General features: G+C 42.1%; 1 protein-coding gene across 1 annotated transcript in view; it reads right to left on the bottom strand.

Moving 5' to 3' along the window:
• The window catches only part of scn5lab (sodium channel, voltage gated, type V-like, alpha b), a 279,945-nt gene that overhangs the window by 95,597 nt on the left and 158,290 nt on the right, over positions 1-26,058 (bottom strand). Inside the window, exons 7-13 of the mRNA XM_064941469.1 lie at positions 25,830-25,893; positions 16,189-16,330; positions 15,742-15,939; positions 15,376-15,561; positions 11,410-11,748; positions 7,928-8,048; positions 5,175-5,413 (exon numbers count right to left, since the gene is read on the bottom strand). Of these exons, the coding sequence (XP_064797541.1) occupies positions 5,175-5,413; positions 7,928-8,048; positions 11,410-11,748; positions 15,376-15,561; positions 15,742-15,939; positions 16,189-16,330; positions 25,830-25,893 (1,289 nt within the window). The remainder of the gene's footprint in view (positions 1-5,174; positions 5,414-7,927; positions 8,049-11,409; positions 11,749-15,375; positions 15,562-15,741; positions 15,940-16,188; positions 16,331-25,829; positions 25,894-26,058) is intronic.

Genomic DNA, 26,058 nt, shown 5'->3' with positions numbered 1-26,058 from the left:
ATTATTTTTTTGTGACTCTTTGATTTTTACAGATACAAAAACAAATGCATACAAACAAATGCATACAAAGATAACCTCCACCCATCCCCCCCCAGTCCCATCCACCCATCCCATCTCGTCCCTTCAGTAATACCCCAGTGTGGTACAGAAACTTTATGACAGTATGGAAATCTGGATATGGCCCAACCCTAATATGTATCTTTCAAATCTTAGAATGTTCTCAAACCATCACTACCCATGATATCAGTATAGGTACAAATTCCACATTTGGACCTTTGGGGGGGAATGTAAAAGGCCGCCCTCCAGATCACAAATATTGGAGTATGGGCATGTCATTTTTATTCCCAGTTACATTGTTTTCAAACATAAATCGTGTGAGCAATAACCAAACCTAGTTTACATAGTTTAAGGGATATACAGTATCAGTGAAGACTAACTCTTCCAGGCAATAGGAGACACCATATTTCACTCTTACTATATAAGAACCATATCCAACCCGATTTAGGCTTGGGCTAAATGCTAGTGCCTGGACATACAATTTATAGTCGGGTACAGATAGTCCACCTATGTCTTTCCCTCTTTGTAAATCTGTTAATTTTATCCTGGATTGTTTACCTTGTCATATACATTTTGAATCCGCACTATGAATGTTATCCCCATAGCCAGAAAGGGGAGATATGGGAAGCATTGAACTACAGAAATTCAGCCATGGTAATATGTTTCTTTTGACAATAGATATTATGCAGGTGTAACGCTCGTCGAAATGGGTAGACCAAGGCGCAGCGTGATTTGAGTTCATCATAATTTATTTAAATGTGAACCAGCAACCAAGCAATAAAGAGAAACAAACAAACAAACGTACGGCCTTGTAGGGTTCAAAAGCAACAATACAAAAACAAGATCCCATAAACAACAGGTGGGAAAAGGCTGCCTATATATGATCCCCAATCAGAGACAACGATAGACAGCTGCCTCTGATTGGGAACCATACCAGGCAAACATAGAAATAATAAACTAGAACACCCCCCAGTCACACCCTGACCAACTCCACCATAGAAAATAAAGCTTTCTATGGTCAGGACTTGACAGCCGGTTAAAGCAACTGGGCTATTATTCCAACTACGGATGTCGGATTGAATTGATTTGAGCATTCTATTAAAGTTTATGGCAGTGGTTTTATCTAAGGAAATATATATACTGAAAAATATTTAAAATGAGAAACAATTGGGATTCCATAAGTAGAGATGGAATCCTCCACCAGGGTCTTGAGAGAGGGCTGATTTGGTTAGATTCATTTTATAACTTGAGATGAAGCTGAATTTATCTTTGATATTCAATATGTTTGGGAGCAATTGAGATACATTGTCTAGATATAGTAAAATATTGTCTGTGTATAATGCGACGAAGTGATCAGTAGATTTTAGGGAAATGTGTTTTATCTCCTTTGATTGACAAATTGCCCGGGCCTGAGTAACCATGGATAACAAGAATAGCAAAGGCGAAATTGGATTGTCATCTCTGCTGCTTCTAGTGATTCTGAACGGAGGAGCGCAGATATTGCCTGTCATAACTATGACTGAGGAATTGGCATATATTATTTTAATCATATTAATGAAATTGGAGCCAATTCCCATATGTTCCAAGACAGACCAGTGATATGACAATTTTAGTCCATAAAAAGCTTTTATTCACTTCTCTCCCAAATGAACCTTTGTGAACATCTTTATTAATAATTTTGAGCGATATTGGACCTAACATATTGCAAATAGGCCTCAGGAGGAATACCATCCCATTCAGTCGATTTGCCTTTATTCCACCACGATTTACTTTTTACTGTGATTGTAAACTCATTTCTGTGAATGATGTCTATTGATGTGTGATTAACAGGTTGTTGCACAGTTGTTATCCCAAATGAACCCTTAGCCCCTATGCCCTATGCACTCGTGAGGATCTGAGAGCGATTTTCAGGGGAAATCAATATCCCAATACCTTGCAAGATGGAACTATAAGACTTTTTACACATGTGTAAAAATGTTGCATTTTATGTTACAAAGTGGGATTAAAATGTATTTAATCATCCTTTTCTGTCAACAATCTGCATGCAATACTCACAATATACAATATTTTGTATTGATGAAAAATAAACACTAATATATATTGATTAGATGAGTATTCAACCCCCTGAGTCAATACATCTTAGAATCACCTTTGATAGTGATTACAGCTGTGTGTGTTTTTGGGTCTCTAAGAGTTTTGCATACCTGGGTTGAACAATATTTGCCCATTATTCTTTAAAAAATTCTTAAAGTTTTGTCAAGTTGGTTGTTGATCATTGCTAGACAGCATTTTCAAGTCTTGCCATAGATTTTTTAATTGATTTAAGTAAAAACTGAACTGTAACTAAGCCACTCAGGAGCATTCAATATCGTCTTGGTAAGCAGCTCCAGTGTATATTTGGCTGTGTTTTTTAGGATATTGTCCTAATGAAAGGGGAATTTGTCTCCCAGTGTATTTTGGACTTAACTAGTTTTTTCTCTAGTATTTTTCCTGTGCCTAAGCTCTATTCCATGTCTTTTTTTCACCTAAACAAACTACCAAGTCCTTGCCGATGACAAGCATACCCATAACATGATGCAGCCACCACCATGCTTGAAAATATGAAGAGTGGTACTCAGTGATGTGTTGTGTTGGATTTGCCCAAAACATAACGCTTTGCAATCAGGACAAAAAAATACATTTTTGCAGTTTTACTTTAGTGTCTTATTGCAAACAGGATGCTTGTTTTGGAATACAATGTTGTAATTACAATGGTGTTGATCCAACCTCAGTTTTGTCTTATCACAGCCATAAAACTCTGTAACTGTTTTAAAATGACTTTTGGCCTCATGGTGAAATCCCTTAGTGGTTTCCTTCCTATCCGAGTCCTCATATCCTCAAAAGGTTTTACAGCTGCATCATCGAGAGCATCCTGACTGGTTGCATCACTGCCTGACTATGGCAACTGCTCGGCCTCCGACCGCAAGGCACTACAGAGGGTAGTGCGAACGGCCCAGTACATCACTGAGGCCAAGCTTCCTGCCATCCAGGACCTCTATACCAGGCGGTGTCAGAGCCACCCTTACCACCCTAGTCATAGACTGTTCTCTCTGCTACCGCACTGCAAGAGGTTGCCGGATCACCAAGTCTAGGTCCAAGAGGCTTCTAAACAGCTTCTACCCCCAAGCCATAAGCCAACATCATATCAAATGGCCACCCAGACTATTTGCATCCACCCCTTCCTCTTTACCACCGCTGCTACTCTCTGTTGTTATCATCTATGCATAGTCACTTTAATAACTCTACCTACATGTACATATTACCTCAACTAACCGGTGCCCCGCACATTGACTCTGTACTGGTGCCCCCTTGTATATAGTCTTGCTATTGTTATTTTACCACTGCTCTTCAATTACTTGTTACTTTTATTTCCTAGTCTTATCCGTATTTCTTAAAACTGCATTGTTGGTTGGGGCTCGTAAGTAAGCATTTCACTGTAAGGTCTAGTTGTTGTATTCGACTAATAACATTTGGTTTGATTTGATTTGCTCAAAGGGATATTAAATGTCCAGATTTTTTCTTTTTCTTTGTGAGGCATTGCAAAACCTTCCTGGTCTTAATGGTTGAATCTGTGCTTGAAATTCACTTCTTGACTGAGGGACCTTACAGATAATTGTATGTGTTTGGTACAGAGTTGGGATAGTCATTCAAATATCATGTTAACCACAATTCTTGCACACAGAATGAGTCAAAGTATATATGTATTATGTGACTTGTTAAGCACATTTCAGCTTTCATTTTAATGAATTTGTTAAAAACATTTACTTTGACATTATGGGGTATTTTGTGTGATCAGTGACACTAAATCTGAATTTAATACATGTTTCATTCAGGCTGTAACAAAAGATAATGTGAAAAAAGTCAAGGGGTGTGAATATTTTCTGAAGGCACTGAGCATGTAACAGTCTTCTTCGATCATCAAAATAAATAAATCACATGACATTTTTGGACTCATTCAGCAGTTATTGCCTAATCTAGTGGAATACTATTTCAATTTAATGTTTGAAAGTTCAATTTATATTCCTAAAACACACGTTGAAAATGATGCTGTTGCTGGTTCCCGTTGACAATAACTTTTGATAAATAGCCCATGACAAAACTCCGTTTTGAAAATGAATCAAAACACAGTTTTTAAGTGTCCAAATAAGTAATCAATATGCAGAAACAGTTCATGATATATTGAAAACATAATCATAACATGTACTACCTTTCGTTTGGCGGTCGACGTCACCGTCTTTCTAGCCTCCACCGATCTACATTTATTTTTCCCTTTGTTTGGTCTGTATTGTACACACCAGGTTCCCATTACGTTGTAATTATTTCCCTATTTAACCCTCCGGAGCCATCGTGGTTTTGTGCGTGTTTATTGTTGTCAGTTGTCTCGTTTATGTGATTCTGGATTTTCGTTCTCCTTGTTGGAAGATTATTTTTGAGTAAAGTCACTATTATTACTCCTCTGTGTCCTGCGCCTGACTCCGCCTTACCCACATCACCTACACTCTGACATACCTACACATGCCATGATATTATTTGTATTTTTTTTTACGAGCACCAAAACATTTGTGGAAATTAATCACTCATATTGATTAGGGGGAAATCAGGTTTTATGTGATGTTGAGACTAAAACATGAAGCTGAAAATGATTTAAAGCAGGACCAAACTTCACTAATCTGAGGTAAAAAGGTAATTGCCTTCATTCCCATGTGGTCAAAACGTCAGCTTGTGTAACATAATAACACATACTGTCCACCTACAGGAAATGAGCGCAATATAAAATAATAGAATATGTCAAAATAAATCCAAATTTCAATTTAGGCTGATAGTGTCTGTGCCGTGTGTCTGTCATTCATTCATTCATTCCCTACCTACCTATGAGCATGCATCTCAATGACAGCATAGGACATAATGGAGCAAAGAGTTTTCTTTCTTTCTGACTAACTAATATGACCAGGAAAGACTCTGAACCGAGACTAAGATACTTCAAAGAGGGTGGTGGCCAAAAAACAATAGCAACAACAGCAAAAAGGCATACGTGTGTCCGCCAAGGCTGACCCTCGTGCCCTCTCCTCTCCACTTACCAGGTTGCCTATGGACAGCATGCCGTTGAACTCGTCAGTCATGGGGTAGTGCTCCATGGCCATGAACAGGGTGTTGAGCACGATGCAGATGGTAATGGCTAGGTCCAGGAAGGGATCCATCACCATCACCTTGACCAGCGCCTTCAACTGCAGCCAGCGCGGACTGCTTTCCCAGATCAGGTACTTGTGGGCAAACTCATACCAGCACGGGTGGCACTTCTGACGCGACTCCTCCAGTTCTAGGATGGGGAGAAGAGAGGGGGGGGGGTTACACTTTTAAAATTCACACTTTGCCATTGTGGTGTAAGAGACTGTTCCGTGTCTAAGTAATGTACACTCTGCTACTTATCCACTTTTCTATCTTCCCTCAGTTGTGATTTTAGACTACTCTCTGAAAATCCAACTTGACTTGGAAATTCCACCAAAAATGTCCTCTTTATGCATTTTCTTCAGGAAGGTTAGCACAGTATGCCTTTTCCAGATGTTTGTTGGTAGGGTCAAGCTTGGGTGCCTAATGTGGAGTTTGATGAAGATTGACGGCAGCTCAACGGAGGCTGAAGATGAAGCTGCGAGGCCCTCTAACGTGTGACGTCTCTGATGTATTTACTTGTTGGTGTCGTGTTGCACTGTGGCTTTTGCTGAACTGTCACCCTCTATCTAGTCCATAGGCACGGACTGTGTACAATTGAGGACAGCCTCAAGCTTCAGCAGATATGAGGAGCTCCTGTGCTCACACAATGGTCACCTTGATGGTCCACAGAGACCAGTGGCTATCAGAGATTGTGGGAACATGACCATAATATGCAATTGGCATGCTGACTGCAGGAATGTCCACCAGAGCTCTTGCCAGATAATTTAATGTTAATTTCTCTACCATAAGCCACCTCCAACGTCCTTTTAGAGAATTTGGCAGTACTTCCAACCAGCCTCACAACCGCAGATGTCATGTAACCACGTCGGCCCAGGACCTTCACATCCGGCTTCTTCATCTGCGGGATTGTCTGAAACCAGACACCTGGAAGGCAGATGAAACTGAGGAGTGTTTCTGTCTATAATAAAGTCCTTTTGTGGGGAAAAACACATTCCCAGTGTGTGGGCCTGGCTCCGAAGTGGGTGGGCCTATGCCCTTCCCAGCCCCGTCCATGGCTGCGCCCCTGCCCAGTCGTGAAATTAATAGATTAGGGCCTAATGAATTTATTTGAATTTACTGATTTCCTTACATTAACTGTAACTCAGTAAAATTGTTGAAATTGTTGCATTTTGAGTTTATATTTTTGTTCAGTAACAGACGATAACTAACTAAATACACCCAGATTTTTTTTTCACTAAACTAAATATATTTTTCATTTCGGCTGCCGAAAACGAGACGAGACAAATATCTTAACTGACCTTTTGTTTGTATTTTGTACTGTCTCTATGCACACTCAAAGGGTCCTACACACTCACACACTCACTCCATCATCTACACATTCACACATAATACGCACATACATTTATCCTGACTCTACACACACACACCCACACATACAAGCTGCTGCTACTCTGAAAATCTTATATCCTGTTGCCTAGTCACCTTAAGCCTATACATATCTACCTCCATCACTCCCGAATCTCTGCACATTGTTAATATGGTACTGGCACTAACCCTGTACATACTATGCTTACTGACTTATTTATTGTGTTCTTCATATTTCGTCTTATTTCTCATGTGTTTTTTATTATATTACATTGTTATTGATTATTGCATTGTTGGGTTTTGAGTTTGCAAGAAAGGTATTTTACTGTACATGTGACATTAAAACCTGAAACTCAAAACATAAAACTTGAAACTTATCTCTGTGACTCAAATGTGACTACTAAGTGGACTGGACAAGAGTTTTTGGAGAGATTGAGAGCTTTCAGTGATATTTGTTTGGTCCAATCAAAAGCATGCATGACATTAGCAGAATTGTAAGGCTTTCTAATTGCAACTTTGTGATGCTGTCATTGGTGGAAAATAAATACCATGCCCAGGTCACCTCTCTGCCTGGCAATCGTTCTCCAATCTGGTGGCAACAAATCATTGATACAAATAAGATGGCTACTCACCCTTTGGTACAAGCTTCCGGTAGAAAAGGGGGTGAGCCATTTAACTTATCATGTTGATTCAAACAAGACCAAATGCCACATTTCCACAGGAGAAGACAGCATTTGCACCCACAAGTTGATGGGGAAATATACTACCAATCTCAAGACACATCTGAAAGATCCCAATATACTGTATATGCTCAGGTAAAAACAGATTGTAACAGATTGATAATGCTAGCTAGTTGGTTTGCTGCAACCTATCAGACCTACCACGTATGACAGAACTTTGATTACAATATATTGTAGCTACAGTATGTCAATGGGTGTGATTTTTTATCTGCTGCAGAGTAATGTGCTCTTCTGCCTATTTGGTGTTTGGAAGAGATGCGATAGGATGATATATAGAAAAATATGTTGGTATGGCAAGGCTATGTATTGTGTGTACATTGAAGTCAGTAATTTATGTTCACTATAGGTTAATGTGATATCAATCAAATGTGACTAAAATGAAAGGGCATTTAGTTGACTAAAATGGCCCACTGTTTTCAGCATTTTGACATTAACAAGACTAAATACTTCTTCAAATTACAAAAATGTGACTTAATTATATTTTTGTCAAAATGACTAAAATTAGACTAAATAATAAAAAGAGTGCCAAAATAAACACAGGTACAGAGGCCCCTTACCCTCCAAGGCATCTGTGAGATAGCTGGCCCCACTCAGAGCTCGGTCCCTCTGCACGTGCTCTTCTCTGGACACCGGGCGAGGCAGCAGCATGGTGCTCAACTCAGTGCTGGAGTTTGGCCCCTGGAGGAGACAGAATGGTAGGCATATTGGTAAGGGAGAGGTGGCCATATTGGTGAGGGGAGGCTGCCATACTGGACATTAGAGGCAGCCATATTGGAGAAGAGAACTGTTGTAGTGGTGTTGGCAAAATATTGGGGAGGAGAGGCAGGCATATTAGTGAGGTGAGGCAGCCATATTAGTGAGGCGAGGTAGCCATATTAGTGAGGTGAGGCAGCCATATTAGTGAGGAGAGGCAGCCATATTCGTGAGGTGAGGCTGCCATATTAGTGAGGTGAGGCAGCCATATTCGTGAGGTGAGGCAGCCATATAGGTGAGGAGAGGCAGGCATATTAGTGAGGAGAGGCAGCCATATTAGTGAGGTGAGGCAGCCATATTAGTGAGGTGAGGCAGCCATATTAGTAAGGTGAGGCAGCCATATTAGTGAGGTGATGCAGCCATATTAGTGAGTTGAGGAGGCCATATTGGTGAGGAGAGGCAGCCATATTGGTGAGCCATATGTGATTGATTCCAGCTTGGAAACCACATCTGAGGAAATATACTACACTTCTAGTACAAGTGCTGTAATTATGTTTTTATACTTCTATAATTTCTCATTTAATAATTTGTCTTGTCCGATTACCATGGAAACGGCACTAGTAAGACAAATTCAAAGATGACAGATAGAGAATTACAATCTCTAACCAGATAATACTAATGGATGTCTCTATTGGCTAAAAACATAGCTCATATTGTACATCGTAAAGCACCGCTCATATCTTATGTCATAAAGCTCTCTCTGTCTCCCTGCAGGCTTAGCAATGTCTACTACTCATACTAAATGGGATCAATAAGCCAATGAAACAAACACAGCAGCCATGGAGAGAGGACCATAAATATTTCCACATCAAAATTTCCCATTTTTTAAACACCAGTTGTCAGTCAAGCCTCCTCCCAGAGGACAGGCTGATGGAGATGCACACACAAGCACACACACACATGCACACAAGCACACACATGCTGTTGAACACAGCAGTCACTTAGGCAAGGCTATGCTAACACACACACATCTCACATTGAGTCCACAGACAGGCTTTTCAATTTATGTTGGGTCAATGGCTGGAACATGATTCAGGATAGAGGCAGGGTGGTGACAGTTATCTAAGACATTCACTGACAGACACACACACACACACACACACACACACACACACACACACACACACACACACACACACACACACACACACACACACACACACACACACACACACACACACACACACACACACACACACACACACACACACAAATCATCCCTAGAGCCATGTGATATCCCTATAACTAGTTACCTCCCAGCTGAATGTATCCATGATGGTGTGAGTGACAGGGGCTAAAGGTAGTCCAATCAAAGCCTCCCTGACACAAATCAGCCTCCCTCTATGATTACATAACGTCTTATTGGTCTCCCAGGTAGTCGGGCTGGCAGGCATGAGTGACGCACATCCCCAGTGTCAGAGCTCACATAAAACCACCCACTCACTGTTTGGCAAGTAAGGAACCCACCACAAGACCATTCACCATTTCTCTCCTTTGTGGCCCTACCATCGCCACCACCACCAACATTCATTTAGCATATGTTGCTACTGTGCGTTGCTATGGTTGCATTTCCGAGACAACCTGGCTGGCGTCTGTGCCACTCACGCACACGCACAAGCCCGCACGAACACGTGCACACACAATTCTCAATAACCTTCCACCACTATTCATCTGGATTAGCAGCAACACAGTGATTTTAGTTCCTTCCCTGGCCAGTCCTTTGGGTGCGATATTGCAGTGTACTGTATTGACCTCAAGAGCACAATACCACTGACTATAAATGAACTGTACTTGTTCTTTTTGTTTGAGGTAAATAGACAAACCTGTTGGTCAATTTCTTTAGATTTGTAGCTTTCTATTTCATAATTTGTTTACATGACACACTTTTGCTAGCTGTGTGTGTGTGTGCATGCTTACGTGAGTGTGTGTGTGCATGTGTGTGAGAGAATGAATAAGAGATATCAAGAAGGATCAGTAATAGTGATAGGATCATTGGAGTGCACTGACAACTATGCTGTTCTGAGAGCAGTCTGTTGAATGGGAAAGAGTAATAGAGATAGGATCATTGGAGTGCACTGACAACTATGCTGTTCTGAGAGCAGTCTGTTGAATGGGAAAGAGTAATAGAGATAGGATCATTGGAGTGCACTGACAACTATGCTGTTCTGAGAGCAGTCTGTTTCCTGGGAGAGAGTAATGGATATAGGATCATTGGAGTGCACTGACAAGCAGTCTGTTCTGAGAGCAGTCTGTTTCCTGGGAGAGAGTAATGGATATAGGATCATTGGAGTGCATTGACAAGCATGCTAATCTGGGAGCAGTCTGTTCTGAGAGCAGTCTGTTTCCTGGGAGAGAGGAGCATCATGTCCTTTATTTGGACAGACAGACAGACAGACAGACAGACAGACAGACAGACAGACAGACAGACAGACAGACAGACAGACATTTGATTTACTATCCTTGTGGGGACCAAACCATTTATTCCCATTCAAAATCACATTTTCCCTAACCCTTAACCCAAACTGCTAACCATAAATGTAACCCCTAACCCTAATTATAACCCCAACCCTAATTGTAACCCTAACCCCTAACCCTAAAATAGCTATTTGCCTTGTGGGGCCCGGCAAAATGTTTTCTTGTTTTACTATCCTTATGAGGACTTCTGGTACCCACAAGGATAGTAAAACCAAAACACACACACACACACACACACACACACACACACACACACACACACACACACACACACGGCAGTGATAGCATGGCAAGTGATCCATTCAGTATTAGAGAAAATGCATTTAGGCTCTTCCCTTTTCCGTTCCTACACAGTTGCTAACATCCCTGCGGGGTAGTGTGAATCATCTGTTTTGAAACTGCAAATGAAACAGTGTGTTGTGCTAATGTTGAGTAGCCTAGCGGGGAAGAGGGAGCTGTTGGCTGTATCAGGTCACAGAGGTCTTGGCCAGTGACTCCAGGCAGCCTGAGGCTACTAAGTCCTGAGTCTACTCTATAGGATATGAGCTGTGGCCATTCCTTTGATACAGCTTTTTGCCACAGTAGTATCACCAGTTATCCACAGGGTGATTTCCCATGATGCATGCACATACGCAACCACACACACACACACACACACACACACACACACACACACACACACACACACACACACACACACACACACACACACACACACACACACACACACACACACACACACACACACACACACACACACACACACACACACACACACACACACACATAAACTCAGAAACCCAGTGCTCACACTCTCCTCCTTGACCTTCTCCATGATGCAGGCTGGGAGCCCCTGTGGGGTGACCCCGTTCTGGTCCATGGCCACGAACAGCTTCCCATTGACGTTGAGGAAGACCTGGGAACCCCGGCTGCCGGTGCTGTAGGTACTGGGCCTGCGTCTGGTGCTCCATGGGATCACCAGGGACCCAGTACGACTGTGTGTTCCCTCATTGTCCCCATGGATGCTGAACTCGTCGTCGGCGAAGTCACCCTCCGAGTCTTTGTTCCGGGGACGGAAGCTGAAGATGCTGATGTTGCTGCCTCGTCTGGTACGCGTGGAAATGGTGCGGGCAAGGAGTGGATGTGTCGGCTGGTGGGGGAGTGGAGAAAAGGTTTAAGTGGCATATATGGTAGGGAAGTCCTATGTTCGAAAAGAGTAAGATACTTGACTCAAACCCTGGATATCAGATAATCATTTTACAAATTAGGATTGCCATTGATCTCAGTAGTTTATTAGGGGAGAAAAATCTATATCCCAAAATATATACGTATATAAGGAACCAGTCAAAAGTTTGGACACACCTATTCATTCAAGGGTTTTTCTTTATTTCTACTATTTTCTACATTGTAAAATAATAGTGAAGACACAAAACTATAAATTAACACACATGGAATTTTTTTAAATTGAATTTGGTATTTTACCAGGTAAGTTGACTGAGAACACATTCTCATTTACAGCAACAACCTGGGGAATAGTTACAGGAGGGGGATGAATGAGCCAATTGTAAACTGGGGATTATTAGGTGACCATAATGGTTTGAGGGCCAGATTGGGAATTTAGCCAGGACACCAGGGTTAACACCCCCTACTCTTACAATAAATGCATTGGGATCTTTAATGGCCTCAGAGAGTCAGGACACCCGTTTAACATCCCATCTGAAAGACAGCACCCTACACAGGGTAGTGTCCCCAATCACTGCCCTGGGGCATTGGGATATTTTTTAGACCAGAGGAAAGAATGCCTCCTACTGGCTCTCCAACACCACTTCCAGCAGCATCTGGTCTCCCATCCAGGGACTGACCAAGACCAACCCTGCTTAGCTTCAGAAGCAAGCCAGCAGTGGTATGCAGGGTGGTATGCTGAATAGTGTAGCAACCAAAAAAGTGTTAAACTAATCAAAATATATTTTATATTTGAGATTCTTCAAAGTAGCTACCCTTTGCCTTGATGACAGCTTTGCACACTCTTGGCATTCTCTCAACCAGCTTCATGAGGTAGTCACCTGGAATGCATTAAAATTAACTTGTGTGCCTTGTTAAAAGTTCATTTGTAGAATTTCTTTCTTAATGCGTTTGAGCCAATCAGTTGTGTTGGGACAAGGTAGGGTGGCACAACAGTCTAAGGCACTGCATCTTAGTGCTAGAGGCGTCACTGCAGACCCTGGTTTGATTCTAGGTTGTATCACAACCGGCTGTGTGATACAGTACAATAGGGCAATTGTCCCAGTGTAATCTGGGTTAGGGTTTGGCTGGGGTAGGCTGTCATTGTAAATGAGAATTTGTTCTTAACTGACTTTCCTAGTTAAATAAAACATTTTTAAAAGGGTTGGTATACAGAAGATAGCCCTATTTGGTAAAAGACCAAGTCCATATTATGGAAAATACAGCTCAAATAAGCAAAGAGAAATGACAGTCCGTCCTTACTTTAAAACCTCTTGGAATTACTCATCCCGGATCCGGGAGAATTGTCAGCAACTACACTAATTAGCATAGCGCAGCGGTCAAAAAAATTACTAGAAAATATTCATATTCATGAAATCACAAGTGAAATATAGTGAAACACAGCTTAGCCTTTTGTTAATCACCCTGTCATCTCAGATTTTTAAATTATGCTTTACAGCCATAGCAAGACAAACGTTGTGTAAGTTTATCGATAGCCTAGCATAGCATTATGTCCAGCTAGCAGCAGGAAGCTTGGTCACGAAAATCAGAAAAGCAATCAAATTAACCGTTTACCTTTGATGATCTTCGGATGTTTTCACTGACGAGACTCCCAGTTAGACAGCAAATGTTAATTTTGTTCCATAAAGATTATTTTTATACCCAAAATACCTCCTTTTGTTGGTCACATTATGTTCAGAAATCCACCGGAAATAGCGGTCACGACAATGCCGAAAGAAAATCCAAATGATGTCCATAATATCGACAGAAACATGGCAAACGTTTTTTATAATCAATCCTCAAGGTGTTTTTCAAATATCTATTTGATAATATATCAACCCGGGACAATTAGCTTTTCAGTAGGAGAGAGAGGAAAAATGACTACCTCTGTCTTTTACACAAGAATCACTCTGAGAGCCCTCAGCTGGCCACTTGCACAATGTAGTCATTTATGCTTATTCTTCAAAATGAAGGCCTGATACTACGTCTAAAGGCTGTAGACACCTTAGGGAAGTCACAGAAAAAGGAATCTGGTTGATATCCCTTTCAATGGACAATAGGGATGTATAGAAAGACAGGGGTTTCAAAATAAGAGTCACTTCCTGATTGGATTTTTCTCAGGATTTTGCCTGCAATATCACTTCTGTTATTCTCACAGACAATATTTTTAGAGTTTGGGAAACTTTAGAGTGTTTTCTATCCTAAACTGTCAATTATATGCATATTCTAGCATCTGGTCCTGAGAAATAGGCGGTTTACTTTGGGAACGTTATTTTTCCAAAAATAAAAATAGTGCCCCCTAGTTTCAAGGGATTTTAAGACATGAAGGTTAGTCAATCTGGAAAATTTCAAGAACTTGGAAAGTTTCTTCAAATGAGGTCGCAAAAACCATCAAGCGTTATGATGAAACTGGCTCTCATGAGGACCGCCACAGGAATGGATGACCCGGAGTTACCTCTGCTGCAGAGGATAAGTTTATTAGAGTTAAACGCCCCAGAAATCAGCAGTTAACTGCCCCTCAGATTGCAGCCCAAATAAACGCTTCACAGAGTATATGTAACAGACACATCTCAGCATCAACTGTTCAGAGGAGTCTGCGGAAATCAGGTCAAATTGCTGCAAAGAAACCACTACTAAAGGACACCAATAAGAAGAAGAAACTTGCTTGGGCCAAGAAACACAAGCAATGGACATTAGACTGGTGGGAATTTGTCCTTTGGTCTGATGAGTACAAATTTGAGATTTTTGGTTCCAACCGCTGTGTCTTTGTGAGACGCAGAATAGGTGAATGGATAATCTCAGCATGTGTGGTTCCCACCGTAAACATGGGGGAGGAGGTGTGATGGTGTGGGGGTGCTTTGCTGGTGACACTGTCCGTGATTTATTAAGAATTCTAGGCACACTTAACCAGCATGGCTACCACAGCATTCTGGAAGGATACGCCATCCCATCTGGTTTGCAATTAGTGGGACTATAATTTATTTTTCAACAGGACAATGACCCAAAACACACCTCCAGGCTGTGTAAGGGCTATTTGACCAAGAAGGAGAATGATGGAGTGCTGCATCAGATGACGTAGCCTCCACAATCACCAGACCTCAACCAAATTGAGATGGTTTGGGATGAGTTGGACTGCAGAGTGAAGGAAAAGCAGCCAACAAGTGCTTAGCATATGTGGGAACTCCTTCAAGACTGTTGGAAAAGCATTTCAGGTGTGCAAAGTTGTAATCAAGGCAAAGGGTCGCTAATTTGAAGAATCTTAAATATATTTTGATTTGTTTAGCACTTTGACTGGTGACTACACGATTCTATATGTGTTATTTCATAGTGTGGATGTCTTCACTATTATTCTACAATGTAGATAATAGTAGAAATAAAGAAAAACCCTTGAATGAGTAGGTATGTCCAAACTTTTGACTGGTACTGTACCTATTTACAAAACCTGAAAGCATACTATTAGATTCAGAATGTTTGTATTTATCCATGGTATTTTATCCATGTTGAAACATCATGATGCAATTTGAACCCATTAAGAATGCATAGTGATGATATTCACCCTGCCCCCATCCACTGTATCCACCTTCAACGTCGTCACGTATCCCTTCTCCACGTCTCCCCCATTCTCTACCTCCTCCACCAGTTCCTCCAGACTTCTCCTCCTGCTCTGCACCTCCTTGTGGTCAGGGAGAGCCAGGCCCGGGGACAGTTCCGGGGACATCAAGGATTCTGTATTCTGAGCTTTCTGAGTAGGAAATGCAAAGGGTCAGCTCAAATAGGCATAGTCCTTTTTCAGCATATTGTGTCATTCAAAATGTACTAAACTCCCATACCATCTAACCAATTGAAAGAAATGTCTACGGTCCAAATTCCCAATATCGAAAGCATAAACTTAAATTCCATGACGTAAAACCTTACGTCTTACCTGCGCTTCCCTCTTGAGGCGCTCCATGGCCAGCTGGAACTCTTTCTCTTTCTGCCAGGCCTCCTGGATGGTGGCCTGGTTCTGCTCCTCGTAGGCCATGGCCACAACAGCTAAGATCAAGTTGACCAGGTAGAAGGAACCCAGGAAGATGACCACCACAAAGAACACCATGTAGGTCTTCCCTGCTGACCGCAGAGTCTGGGGAGGGATGGATCGATAGATGGATGGATGGTTTGGCAAAAAGTATGTTATAAAAGACAGAGGGTTTGATTTTTGCAAGTTAATGTTGGTTTAAGCTTAGGTTAAAGATTGTGGAAGATTGTAGAAGACCTCCAAGACCTTAAATACATTACTGTAAACAAATATACTTATTTTCTTCCAATGATCTTACCTGTATGTGGATATTGTTTGAAATGAACCTGGTCATTTCCTGGTGTCCATACTGACCTGGTGATAGAGGTTCTCCCAGTAGTCTTGTGTCATGAGCCGGAAGAGGGAGAGGAACGCCCAACCGAAGCTGTCAAAGCTGGTGTAACCATAGTTAGGGTTCCTTCCTGCCTTCAAACACTCAAACCCATCTGGGCAATGCCTGTAGAGAAAACCGAAAGAAAACATCAAGAAAATGTCATGTTTGGCCATAGTCCAGAATCAAGGTCCTAAACCGTAGGAACTAATGTAGATCTTACAGAGCAAATACCAAACTGCATGTTGCATTTTTTGTTCTGTCAGTAGGCCCAAATATGTCCCTTTACTACAAAAACGTAAACAAGGTCATACTGTATAAAATGATGCTGCAGATTGGATCCCATGCCAATATGCTGCCTCCTTAGTGTGTACAGTTCATGCACATTCACTCGCTTGTCATTGCCGCACAGTGAGCTCATCCCACGCCTGTTATCTTAGCGAAGGGTGGCCATTAAGATAAATAACCGTGTCCACAGGCCTTGAGCTTTATCCATGCGACAAGGTCCCGTACCAGTCGTCCCCATTGTGTGGTACAGATAATACTAATTCAATAAGCTGAAATATCACGGATGTAATTTACAGTTTATAAGCTTATCAGAGTATTTTGTGATTGTTCTTCAAATGTACATTACATAGTGGAACTGGTTTAGACATTTCCATGACTAAGTGTGTAAGAAACAGTTCAAGAGCCAGTGAGGGTGACGTAAGTTCAGAGCAATGCCACAGCACTGCAATGCCACAGCACTGCAATGCCACTGCATGCCACCCCACGTTAGAAACCCTCCCCATATTCTTGTGACAAAAAGGTGAGTCACTCCGACCCCCGGCTTCTTCAGACGTGGACCGGGTTAGGGGGGCTGGGGTGAAACGGGTGGGCGTCAGGAAGAGCGTGGCTGGGGAGTTGAATAGACGTGATGCCACCAACCTGCTATCACGCCAATCCCTCTCCCCTTCACACCACCCCAGCCCTTCACCCATCCCTGCAATGCCCACCACAACCGCAGCCTGTTTGACCGGCCAGGCAACACCTGTCTGTCAGCGGCCTTGGCCGTGGCTGCGGCATGCGGAGGGAGGGTGTGAGGGTGTGGGGCGATGGGCGCTATCACCCACCAGACACCTCTCTGTGTATCTGGCGGACGTGTCAATGGACATGCCCCACTTCAGACCCCCGGGAGGCTGCTAACGGAAGGCCTCAAACCCCCCACACACACAATTCCCATACGGCGGCATGACATGTCTGAACTGCAGAATATCCTTTAGCATTGTTTTTAAGATGCATTTCCTAGATTTCCAATTTCCAATTCTAAGTACACCCTTTTTGTGTTTTCTGTACATTTTTATCATGGGTGCATGTACACGTCCATAGTAACCCACCAAAATATGGTAGCAGAATAATGTTTTGTTATTTTTCTAGGGGCATACATTCTTATGACCTTACAGGAAAACCAGGAAAGAGTGCCAGGGATTGCTATAACCTAACAATGCCTCACCCTGTAATTAAAAGTACCAAGTTTGGTAAATGAATGCTCTCACCCTATGTCTAATTGGACTGCACAGAAAGTGTCACTACAGCAGTCACACAAATGTAGCTGTTGCTGAGCCCCAAACATGAAACATCCACAGAATCAGATCACTTTTATAGGACACAAGCAATAGAAACGCCGCCTGCGGTTTGTGTTGTGATGAGTAACGTGTTGTATTGTTGTCAGAGAGAGAGAGAGAGAGAGAGAGAGAGATGAACCCTGACACAGAGGAGTCACTGAGAGTATCTGTCAGAGTAACTGCTTTCTCTCAGCACTCCGGCAGCTGGGGGTGCGATCGACCGCTATCCTATCTCTCGCCAGGGCACTGGGCATTCTAACATGGAGCTATTTTTGGCACCAGCAGTGAGCCCCAGTAACTATCCCTTTAAGAGGATCTGGGAAGGGGTGGGGGGGTTGTGGGAGGGTTCGTGGATGATGAACTATATCCCTGTGAGGATAGTGACGACCTGATGGTTCATCACAACACGCTGTTGAAAAGTTAGATGTGATGTACAGTTTGGTCTTTACTGTAGACCTAATACCTTGGAAACTGTCAAGGAAGCATCAGTACTCCACTGACAACAGTACAGAGACAAAGAGAGGCCAAACAGATTGGCAGCAGCAAAACAGTGATCATGTGGTACACTTGGAATAAATGGTAGTAGTAGGCTGTTAAAAGTATCAAATCAGCTGGCGAGGATTAATTGAAACATCAGATCTCTAAATCTGAAGACATGGCCCATATGACAATCAACAGTTCTGATGTGTGTTCATCAGATCAGACATGACCCCTCCCCCCTCGCCCCATCCCTCTTATCCCAGCCACAGATGAGCTCCAATAGTTGATAGGATACAACATAACAGTGAACAGAAGTGGGAGCAGGGGAGTGTTCCCTACAGTCACTTTGTGGAGGGAACATTGGCTTGGCTGTGAGTTGAGTCACCCCTTCCAACCCTTCCACCCTGTAAAACAACAAAGCCTGGTGGGGAGAGGAAGGTGCCCTCCTAGATCTGATGTTCTCACTGCTCAGATTTATGCCCAGGTTTACCAAGTCAGTGTTCGTTAGGCACAAAATGGAAGAAAACTAACTGAAACAGGGAGGGACTACATAGACTTGTCCAACAAGAAATGTTCATTTTAGTTTACTATTGTGTGCCCTATTGAATATGATCCATGATTCTGCCCAGGCTGCTTCACCGAGTGACCAACCACAGGCTTGGAGTAGCCAGGCTGAGTCCTTCATTAAAGCTTGCAAACAAATACATTTTTGAACATTTTGCAGTGGAATACGTAAATGCGTGTTTCTTATTGGTCAAATTGAGGTTGTCCCTCCCTGTTTTAGTCAATTTTCTTCTGTTTTCTGTGTGAACCGGATCGTGATGAAGAACTCTGCAATAGGCTTTAGCTCTAACACAACCACGCTTCCTCCCCAGGCGCTGATACAGGCAGAGTGAACACATCAGAAAAAGAGGATGATAATCAGCAACAACAAAAAAAGAGAACTACGATTCATACACTGGAAATAATGATGCTCGCAATGTGTACACCAAGAACGAAAATGAATAGTTTGGGTATGTATTTTGTCACTCCATAATATGTGTTTTAACAAAATTACAATAATTCACTAGAAGTGTAAGTTTAATTTTTTTCTGAATTACATGTCTATCTGCTCAAGGCGTCCATAATGCTAGGCCCCCCTCATCTCAAAAAAACATTATGTCTTCATCCCAAACCATTAAGAAAAACAAAAGTTGACATTACAACCAGTTAGCCCAATATTAGAGAGTTCCAGGACGGAGGTCTATGAGAATGAAAGTACTTAACATTTCTATAGCAACAGTATCCAGGAGGTTGTTGCCCATGGAGATTGTTTTCTGTGACCTCTCCTGAGGATGTGAATTGGTCTCTCAGATTGGTTTGTCATGATTTATGTGGTATTTTATGCATTTTCTTGTTCCCAATGTAGCTTGTGTAGATTAGGACGGATTGTTTGATTAGGTTAAAATGCCATACAACATTTCCCATGTTATTCATGCATTTACAAAAAAGTTTAGATTCCTTGCATAATTATTTTATAGATTTTTGAGTTCTCTTAGGTCAACTGGCAATCAAGTAAAAGGTCTGGAGAAACGAACAAACAATCACGCATCATATGACTTACTATTCTGCTTCTAATGGGCTATTTTGAGGTGAACCGGGTCAAATAATAGGAGGCGGATATACTCATGTAACATTTAAAGCATCTAAAATACATCCTACTTACAGTTTATTTATACTACCTCTTATCTTAAAGAACATCATTTTACACTCTGTAATTACCAGTGTAATACATGCCTGCTGATGGGTTTTTATAATAAGAATATTTACAGTACTAAGAAAAGACCAGATCATCAAAGGAGTCCTTCAGCTGGTATCATAACTGGGCAATAACGGCACAATTGTTAGCATACCGGAGGACTATCTTAAAGTATTCTGTGAAGTCTCTCTGGTTCGCCACCCTAACGATATAGGCCAGTGTTAATGTCATTCGAAAAAAATGTTAACAGCAAAGCTAGCCAGCATTAATATCGACAAAAATAAAGGCCCTTCAACTTGCACTTGATATAAATGCAATTAGCAAGTTGTTACATTCTTTTGATGACTCATCAAGTAGAACTGGAGTCAGAGAAATAAAAGGAGTTAAGAACATGGCACATACAGAGAGCCTAGGGTGGGGGAGAGCAAAAAGGTGGATGTAAGTGAGAGGCAATAATCTTCACTTTGCAGTCAGGGTAGCCATTAACAAAGCCATTAGAGTGAAGCCAAAAAGCTTAAAAAGGATCAAATGTGACTAAAGTGGAGGGGCAAACTCACTAGCCCCACCCCACACACACACACCCCTACACCCCCATCCCCCATTTGGAATGCCAGATATAACTGCTCATGTCTATTGTATTTGTACTGAGTGAAACCAGCCTAAATGTATGTCCCAATCTATTACAGAGATTTTGTATTGGAAGGGATATTAAATAGAATGTTTATTTATTTCGGTTTGATAAGGGACAGTAGTAGCTCTACGGAGGACCTGGACCGTAGTCATCAAGCATTTCTTTCTCAGAAGTTTGATAAATATTGGCCCAGATCCATGTCCATTTTGATTGACAGGAAAAGGTTCCAGTGAGTGACAGCCAGTGACCAGTTGAATGTGGGATGAGCCTATGGGAGCATTGATTTCTACAGACCTTCATTGACCCTATGAGACCGAGGTAGCCAGACCAGTAAACAAACACCACAGAGACAAACAAATACCATTGTCTGCCATGTATTTATCTTAAAGGGTGTTGTGTTAATACAAGCTCACAAATGGCGTTTAACATTTAATCTCAGTTCATCTCCACAGAAAAATAACATATATTATATACACTACATGACCAAAAGTATGTGGACACCTGCTCATCGAATATCTCATTCCAAAATGATGGGCATTAATATGGAGTTGTTCCCCCCTTTGCTGCTCCACTCTTCTGGCAAGTCTTTCCACTAGATGTTGGAACTTTGCTGCAGGGACTTGCTTCCATTCAGCTACAAGATCATTAGTGAGGTTGGGCACTGATATTGGGCAATTAGGCCTGGATCGTAGTGTTCAACGGGGTTGAGGTCAGGGTTCTGTGCAGGTCAGTCAGGTTCTTCCACACCGATCTTGACAAAACATTTCTTTATGGACCTCGCTTTGTGCATGGGGGCCTTATCATGCTGAAACATGAAAGGGCCTTCCCCAAACTGTTGCTACAATGTTGGAAACACAGAATCATCTAGAATGTCATTGTATGCTGTAGTGTTAAGATTTCCCTTCACTGGAAATAAGGGGCCGAGCCCGATCCATGAAAACCAGCTCTAGACCAAACAGCTCCAGACCACTTCCTCTACCTTTACTTTACAGTCGTCACTCCGCATTCTGGCAGGTAGCGTTCTCCTGGCATCTGGCAAACCCAGATTCGTCCGTCTGACTGCCAGATGGTGAAGCATGATTCATCCCTCCAGAGAACATGTTTCGACTGCTCCAGAGTCCAATGGCGTCAAGCATTACACTACTCCAGCTGATGCTTGGCATTGCGCATGGTGATCTTAGGCTTGTGTGCGGCTGCTCAGCCATGGAATCCCTTTTCATGAAGCTCCAGACTAACAGTTATTGTGCTGACGTTGCTTCCAGAGGCAGTTTAGAACTTGGTAATAAGCATTTTTTCACACGCTACTCGCTTCAGCACTCGGTGGTCCCGTTCTGTGAGCTTGTGTAGCCTACTACTTTGCAGCTGAGCCGTTGTCCTAGACGTTTCCACTTCACAATAACAGCACTTACTGTTGACTGGGGCAGCTCTAGCAGGGCAGAAATTTGACGAACTGACTTGTCGGAAAGATGGCATCCTATGATGGTGCCACATTGAAAGAGTTCTTCAGTAAGGTCATTCTACTGTCAATCTTTGTCCATGGAGATTGCATGACTGTGTGCTCGATTTTATACACCTGTCAGCAATGGGTGAGGCTGAAATACCCAAATCCACTAATTTGAAGGGGTGTCCACATACTTTTGTATATACAGTGTATTTCACTTAACATTTTCTAGGCAGTTCCATCCTCAGACCACTTAGATGTGTGTTTGGCATTTTGTTAAAGAGTAAGAAATCATAGCACAAAAAAATTAAGATGAGACATTATTTAAGGCCATGTAAGGCCACAGTATTTAATACCTTTATTGTTCCATTTAAATTGAATCAATGGCTAAAATATGCCGACTAATTGGTCACCAAACTTCAAAGTTGATTTATGCCGTGTTCACGTGCTAGTCGGAACTAGAAAACTTGATAATTTCCGACTTGCTAACTAGTTGAACGTGGAACATATATAACTACAACCAGTTAGCAAGTCGGAGTTTCCTAGTTCGACTAGTACTTGAACGCTGCATAAATCAGAGCTTTGGAGTTTGCTGACCAATCACCATGCACCAGACAGACAAAGCTTAGAGCCTGGCTGTTTTATCATTCGTGGACACAAGCTGGAGCGTGCGATTGGATTGGCTGTTATCTCTCAGAGAGACAGACAAATACATCCTTTGTCTCCTTGTGGCTGGAGGCAGATGTTACATTTACCGTGTCCCCAGCCCACCATAACTCACCCCAAGGGACCATTACTCTGCTCTCCCTTTAGGCATTCGCCCAATAACACACAACCCGTATGTTTTTCCTACTTTCCATTACATCTCCAATAGATTCCCAGTCTCACAGGAATTTTTAAAAAGAAAAGAGGGAGGGGTGGAAGATTATGTTGAAATATCCCGGTATCAATTACAGCAGCTTTTTAAAGAACATTTTTTAACCCTTTGTGTTGGGGGGTGTTGAAAGCATGAGCTAGCATTACGCGACATTGAGGGCATTGGAAGAGGCTTTCATTTGATGGACACTGCCTGTGTGATTGCCTGTGTGAGTTCCTGGAAAAGACATGGATGAAATGTTGTTGGTATTCATTTTCAATCTTTATTTTGTAAGGATAAAAGTAGGAGATTAAATTGAAAGTGGGGACTATTTTGTCTGTGTTTGTGGTTGGAGCAAAATGGAAACCGTGGGGCACATTCGAGCTTGGCACCCAACAGAATACAGATGGGTATTATTTACTTTGTAAAACCCTAGATCTTAGCCTTGGGACTCCTATCCTGCCACTCCTGCCCGTTGCTCCAAAATCACTTGGCGTTACAGGATTAGAGCGTTGGCATGACGGGTCATGCTAGTGTTGAGGGCATTCATTAATTCCATGTCTATGTAAAGTACATTCATTTGATGAGTAGTTGGGCTGAGAATGGGATTCAGAATGTCTCAGAACAACATTAGAATGATTCGGAAAGTTGCCATCTGATGTTAACTTGACGAATATTAAAGATGCCCCCTTTATCCTCCCTGAAAGTGACTATCATGTTGTTGCTTAATGGCTAAGAAAGATGCCACACTTCATGGAAACATTTTTCACTGTTGCATGCTCAGTGTAGTTGTGTTCAGGCTCGCCTTCTTTCTATGGATACAATTGCCACTGGGTGTCCTAAAATGTACACAGTACACAAGTGATGTCAGAGGTCATATGTTGATATGCTAACTGCAGTCTTCCATGGCTCAACACTTCATACTGTCATCCAGAGAGCAGCCGGGTACTAGCATGTCACACTCATGGCCAGGGTGATGAGCCGACACGTTTGGTGATTTACCCCCAGCCATGCAACATGCATGTTCTCCCAATTGCCAAATCCTGGTCCAGAATACCTCCGTTTTGGGTTGAGGTCAATGTCGTTTCACTTCAGTGAATGTGGGAGATATATTAATGAATTGTAAATTGACCATTATTTTCTGAGATATTATTATTTATTTTTTGTTGGCCCCAATCCTTAAAACATAAATATTATCCAATGTCAAAGTGACACACACCAAAGTTATTAGTTGAACTAAATGACTATTTATAAACTGGGCTTACTTATTTTATATATACAGTACCAGTCAAAAGTTTGGACACACCTACTCATTCAAGGGTTTTTCCATATTTTGAACTATTTTCTACATTGTAGAATAATAGTGAAAGCATCAAAACTATGAAATAACACATATGAAATCATGTAGTAACCAAAAGAGTGTTGTGGATGGCCTCCACAATCCACAATCACCCGACCTCAAGCCAATTGAGATGGTTTGGGATGAGTTGGACCGCAAACTGAAGGAAAAGCAGCCAACAAGTGCTCAGCATATGTGAGAACTCCTTCAAGACTGTTGGAAAATAATTCCAGGTGAAGCTGGTTGAGAGAATGCCAAAAATGTGCAAAGCTGTCAACAAGGCAAAGGGTGGCTACTTTGAAGAATCTCAAATATAACATAGATTTTGATTTGTTTAACACTTTTTTGGTTACAACATGATTCCATGTGTTATTTCATAGTTTTGATGTCTTCACTTTCATTTTACAATGTAGAAAATAGTAAAATAAAGAAAAACCCTTGAATGAGTAGGTGTGTCCAAAATTTTGACTGGTACTATATATATATATTATAATTTTTTGGTTACGGCATCGGGTATTTCCAGGCAGTCTCCCGTCCCAGTACTAACCAGGCCCAACCCTGAACAGGCGTGTCCAGGGTGGTATGGCTGAAAGCATATATTTTTACCCTATTTTCTCCCCGAATTAGGTCCCTTGGCTCATCTTTGCATCTCCTCAATGGGGTAGCTGGGCTTACTTCTATACACATTACTCCAACTGTGCTATATAACTTGGGGTGCACGCATCATGACAGCAAAAATATCTACAAAGAACTGTGGGATTCGGTCCTTCTTGGATCTGCAAGCCTACTGTGTAGCGCACCAGTGTCAATCTGCATGACTCAAAAATGCATTATCCCTCTGAGCTAAAGCCTAAACACACATTAGTGCTAACATGTATTCCCGTCCAATGCAAGGTTACTCATCAAGCATAGTTTGAGGAAACCAATTCTGGCATATAAGCAACGCAACCATAGTCAAAGTCACTGTCAAGGCCCACTCGCTTGTTAAAGCCTATTGGCTCTCACAGGATGGATGGTGGTTGATAAGCCCATGGTGTCTTCTCTCTATAGCCTGAGGGCAGCTGAGTCGCCATCAGTCGACCATCACTCCGTCTTGCTGACTCACACCCTCAGAGCCAGGCTATCTCTGTTGACTTAGCCACACAGCGACAGGCATCATCTCAGCCACCTAAACCCTAACCTCAGGGCCCCTTTGTGACATCCTCTGGTACTGCTCAACAGCATGTACTAGACTAGAGCATACAACATGAGGCTAAGGTTCATGAGGCTATGGATCATGAGGCTATGGTTAAACCATCTACAGTACAAGCCACCGTCACACTAGCCCGGTGGTCCGGTCTGTTTGGTATTTCGCCAACCCTTCTCTGTTTTTGTTCCTTACCATGCCAAACATGATCAACAAGAGGGGAGCTGGCTACAACACATACAGAATGGTACTAACCTATCTTCACAGTGATGCACATTCATATTTATTGGCTATTGTTCACTGACATTTTCTTTAGCAATAGAACGAGGAGAAAGAGCAGTGTCACTTACCCAGCATCACTCCCGTCCCCACATATTAAGGCATCCTTAGCTCCCTCCACTTTGTAGTAGTTGTCTGAAAAAGGGAGAAATATTTTTTGTTGTTGTTGATTACATTGCTCCAGTATTGCTGAATGTGCCCAAAAGCATTAGCATCTCAAGGTTAAAAGTATTTCAATGGTACTCAGACCTTATGACCAGAATGCCCTGCTTGGGGAAAGTTGTTTATTGAGTGTATTAT

Source organism: Oncorhynchus masou, chromosome 28 (assembly GCF_036934945.1).
Source record: "Oncorhynchus masou masou isolate Uvic2021 chromosome 28, UVic_Omas_1.1, whole genome shotgun sequence".
Classification (NCBI taxonomy): Eukaryota; Metazoa; Chordata; class Actinopteri; order Salmoniformes; family Salmonidae; genus Oncorhynchus; species Oncorhynchus masou.
Note: the sequence above shows the minus strand (reverse complement) of the source record. Positions and strands in the feature narration are given on the sequence as shown.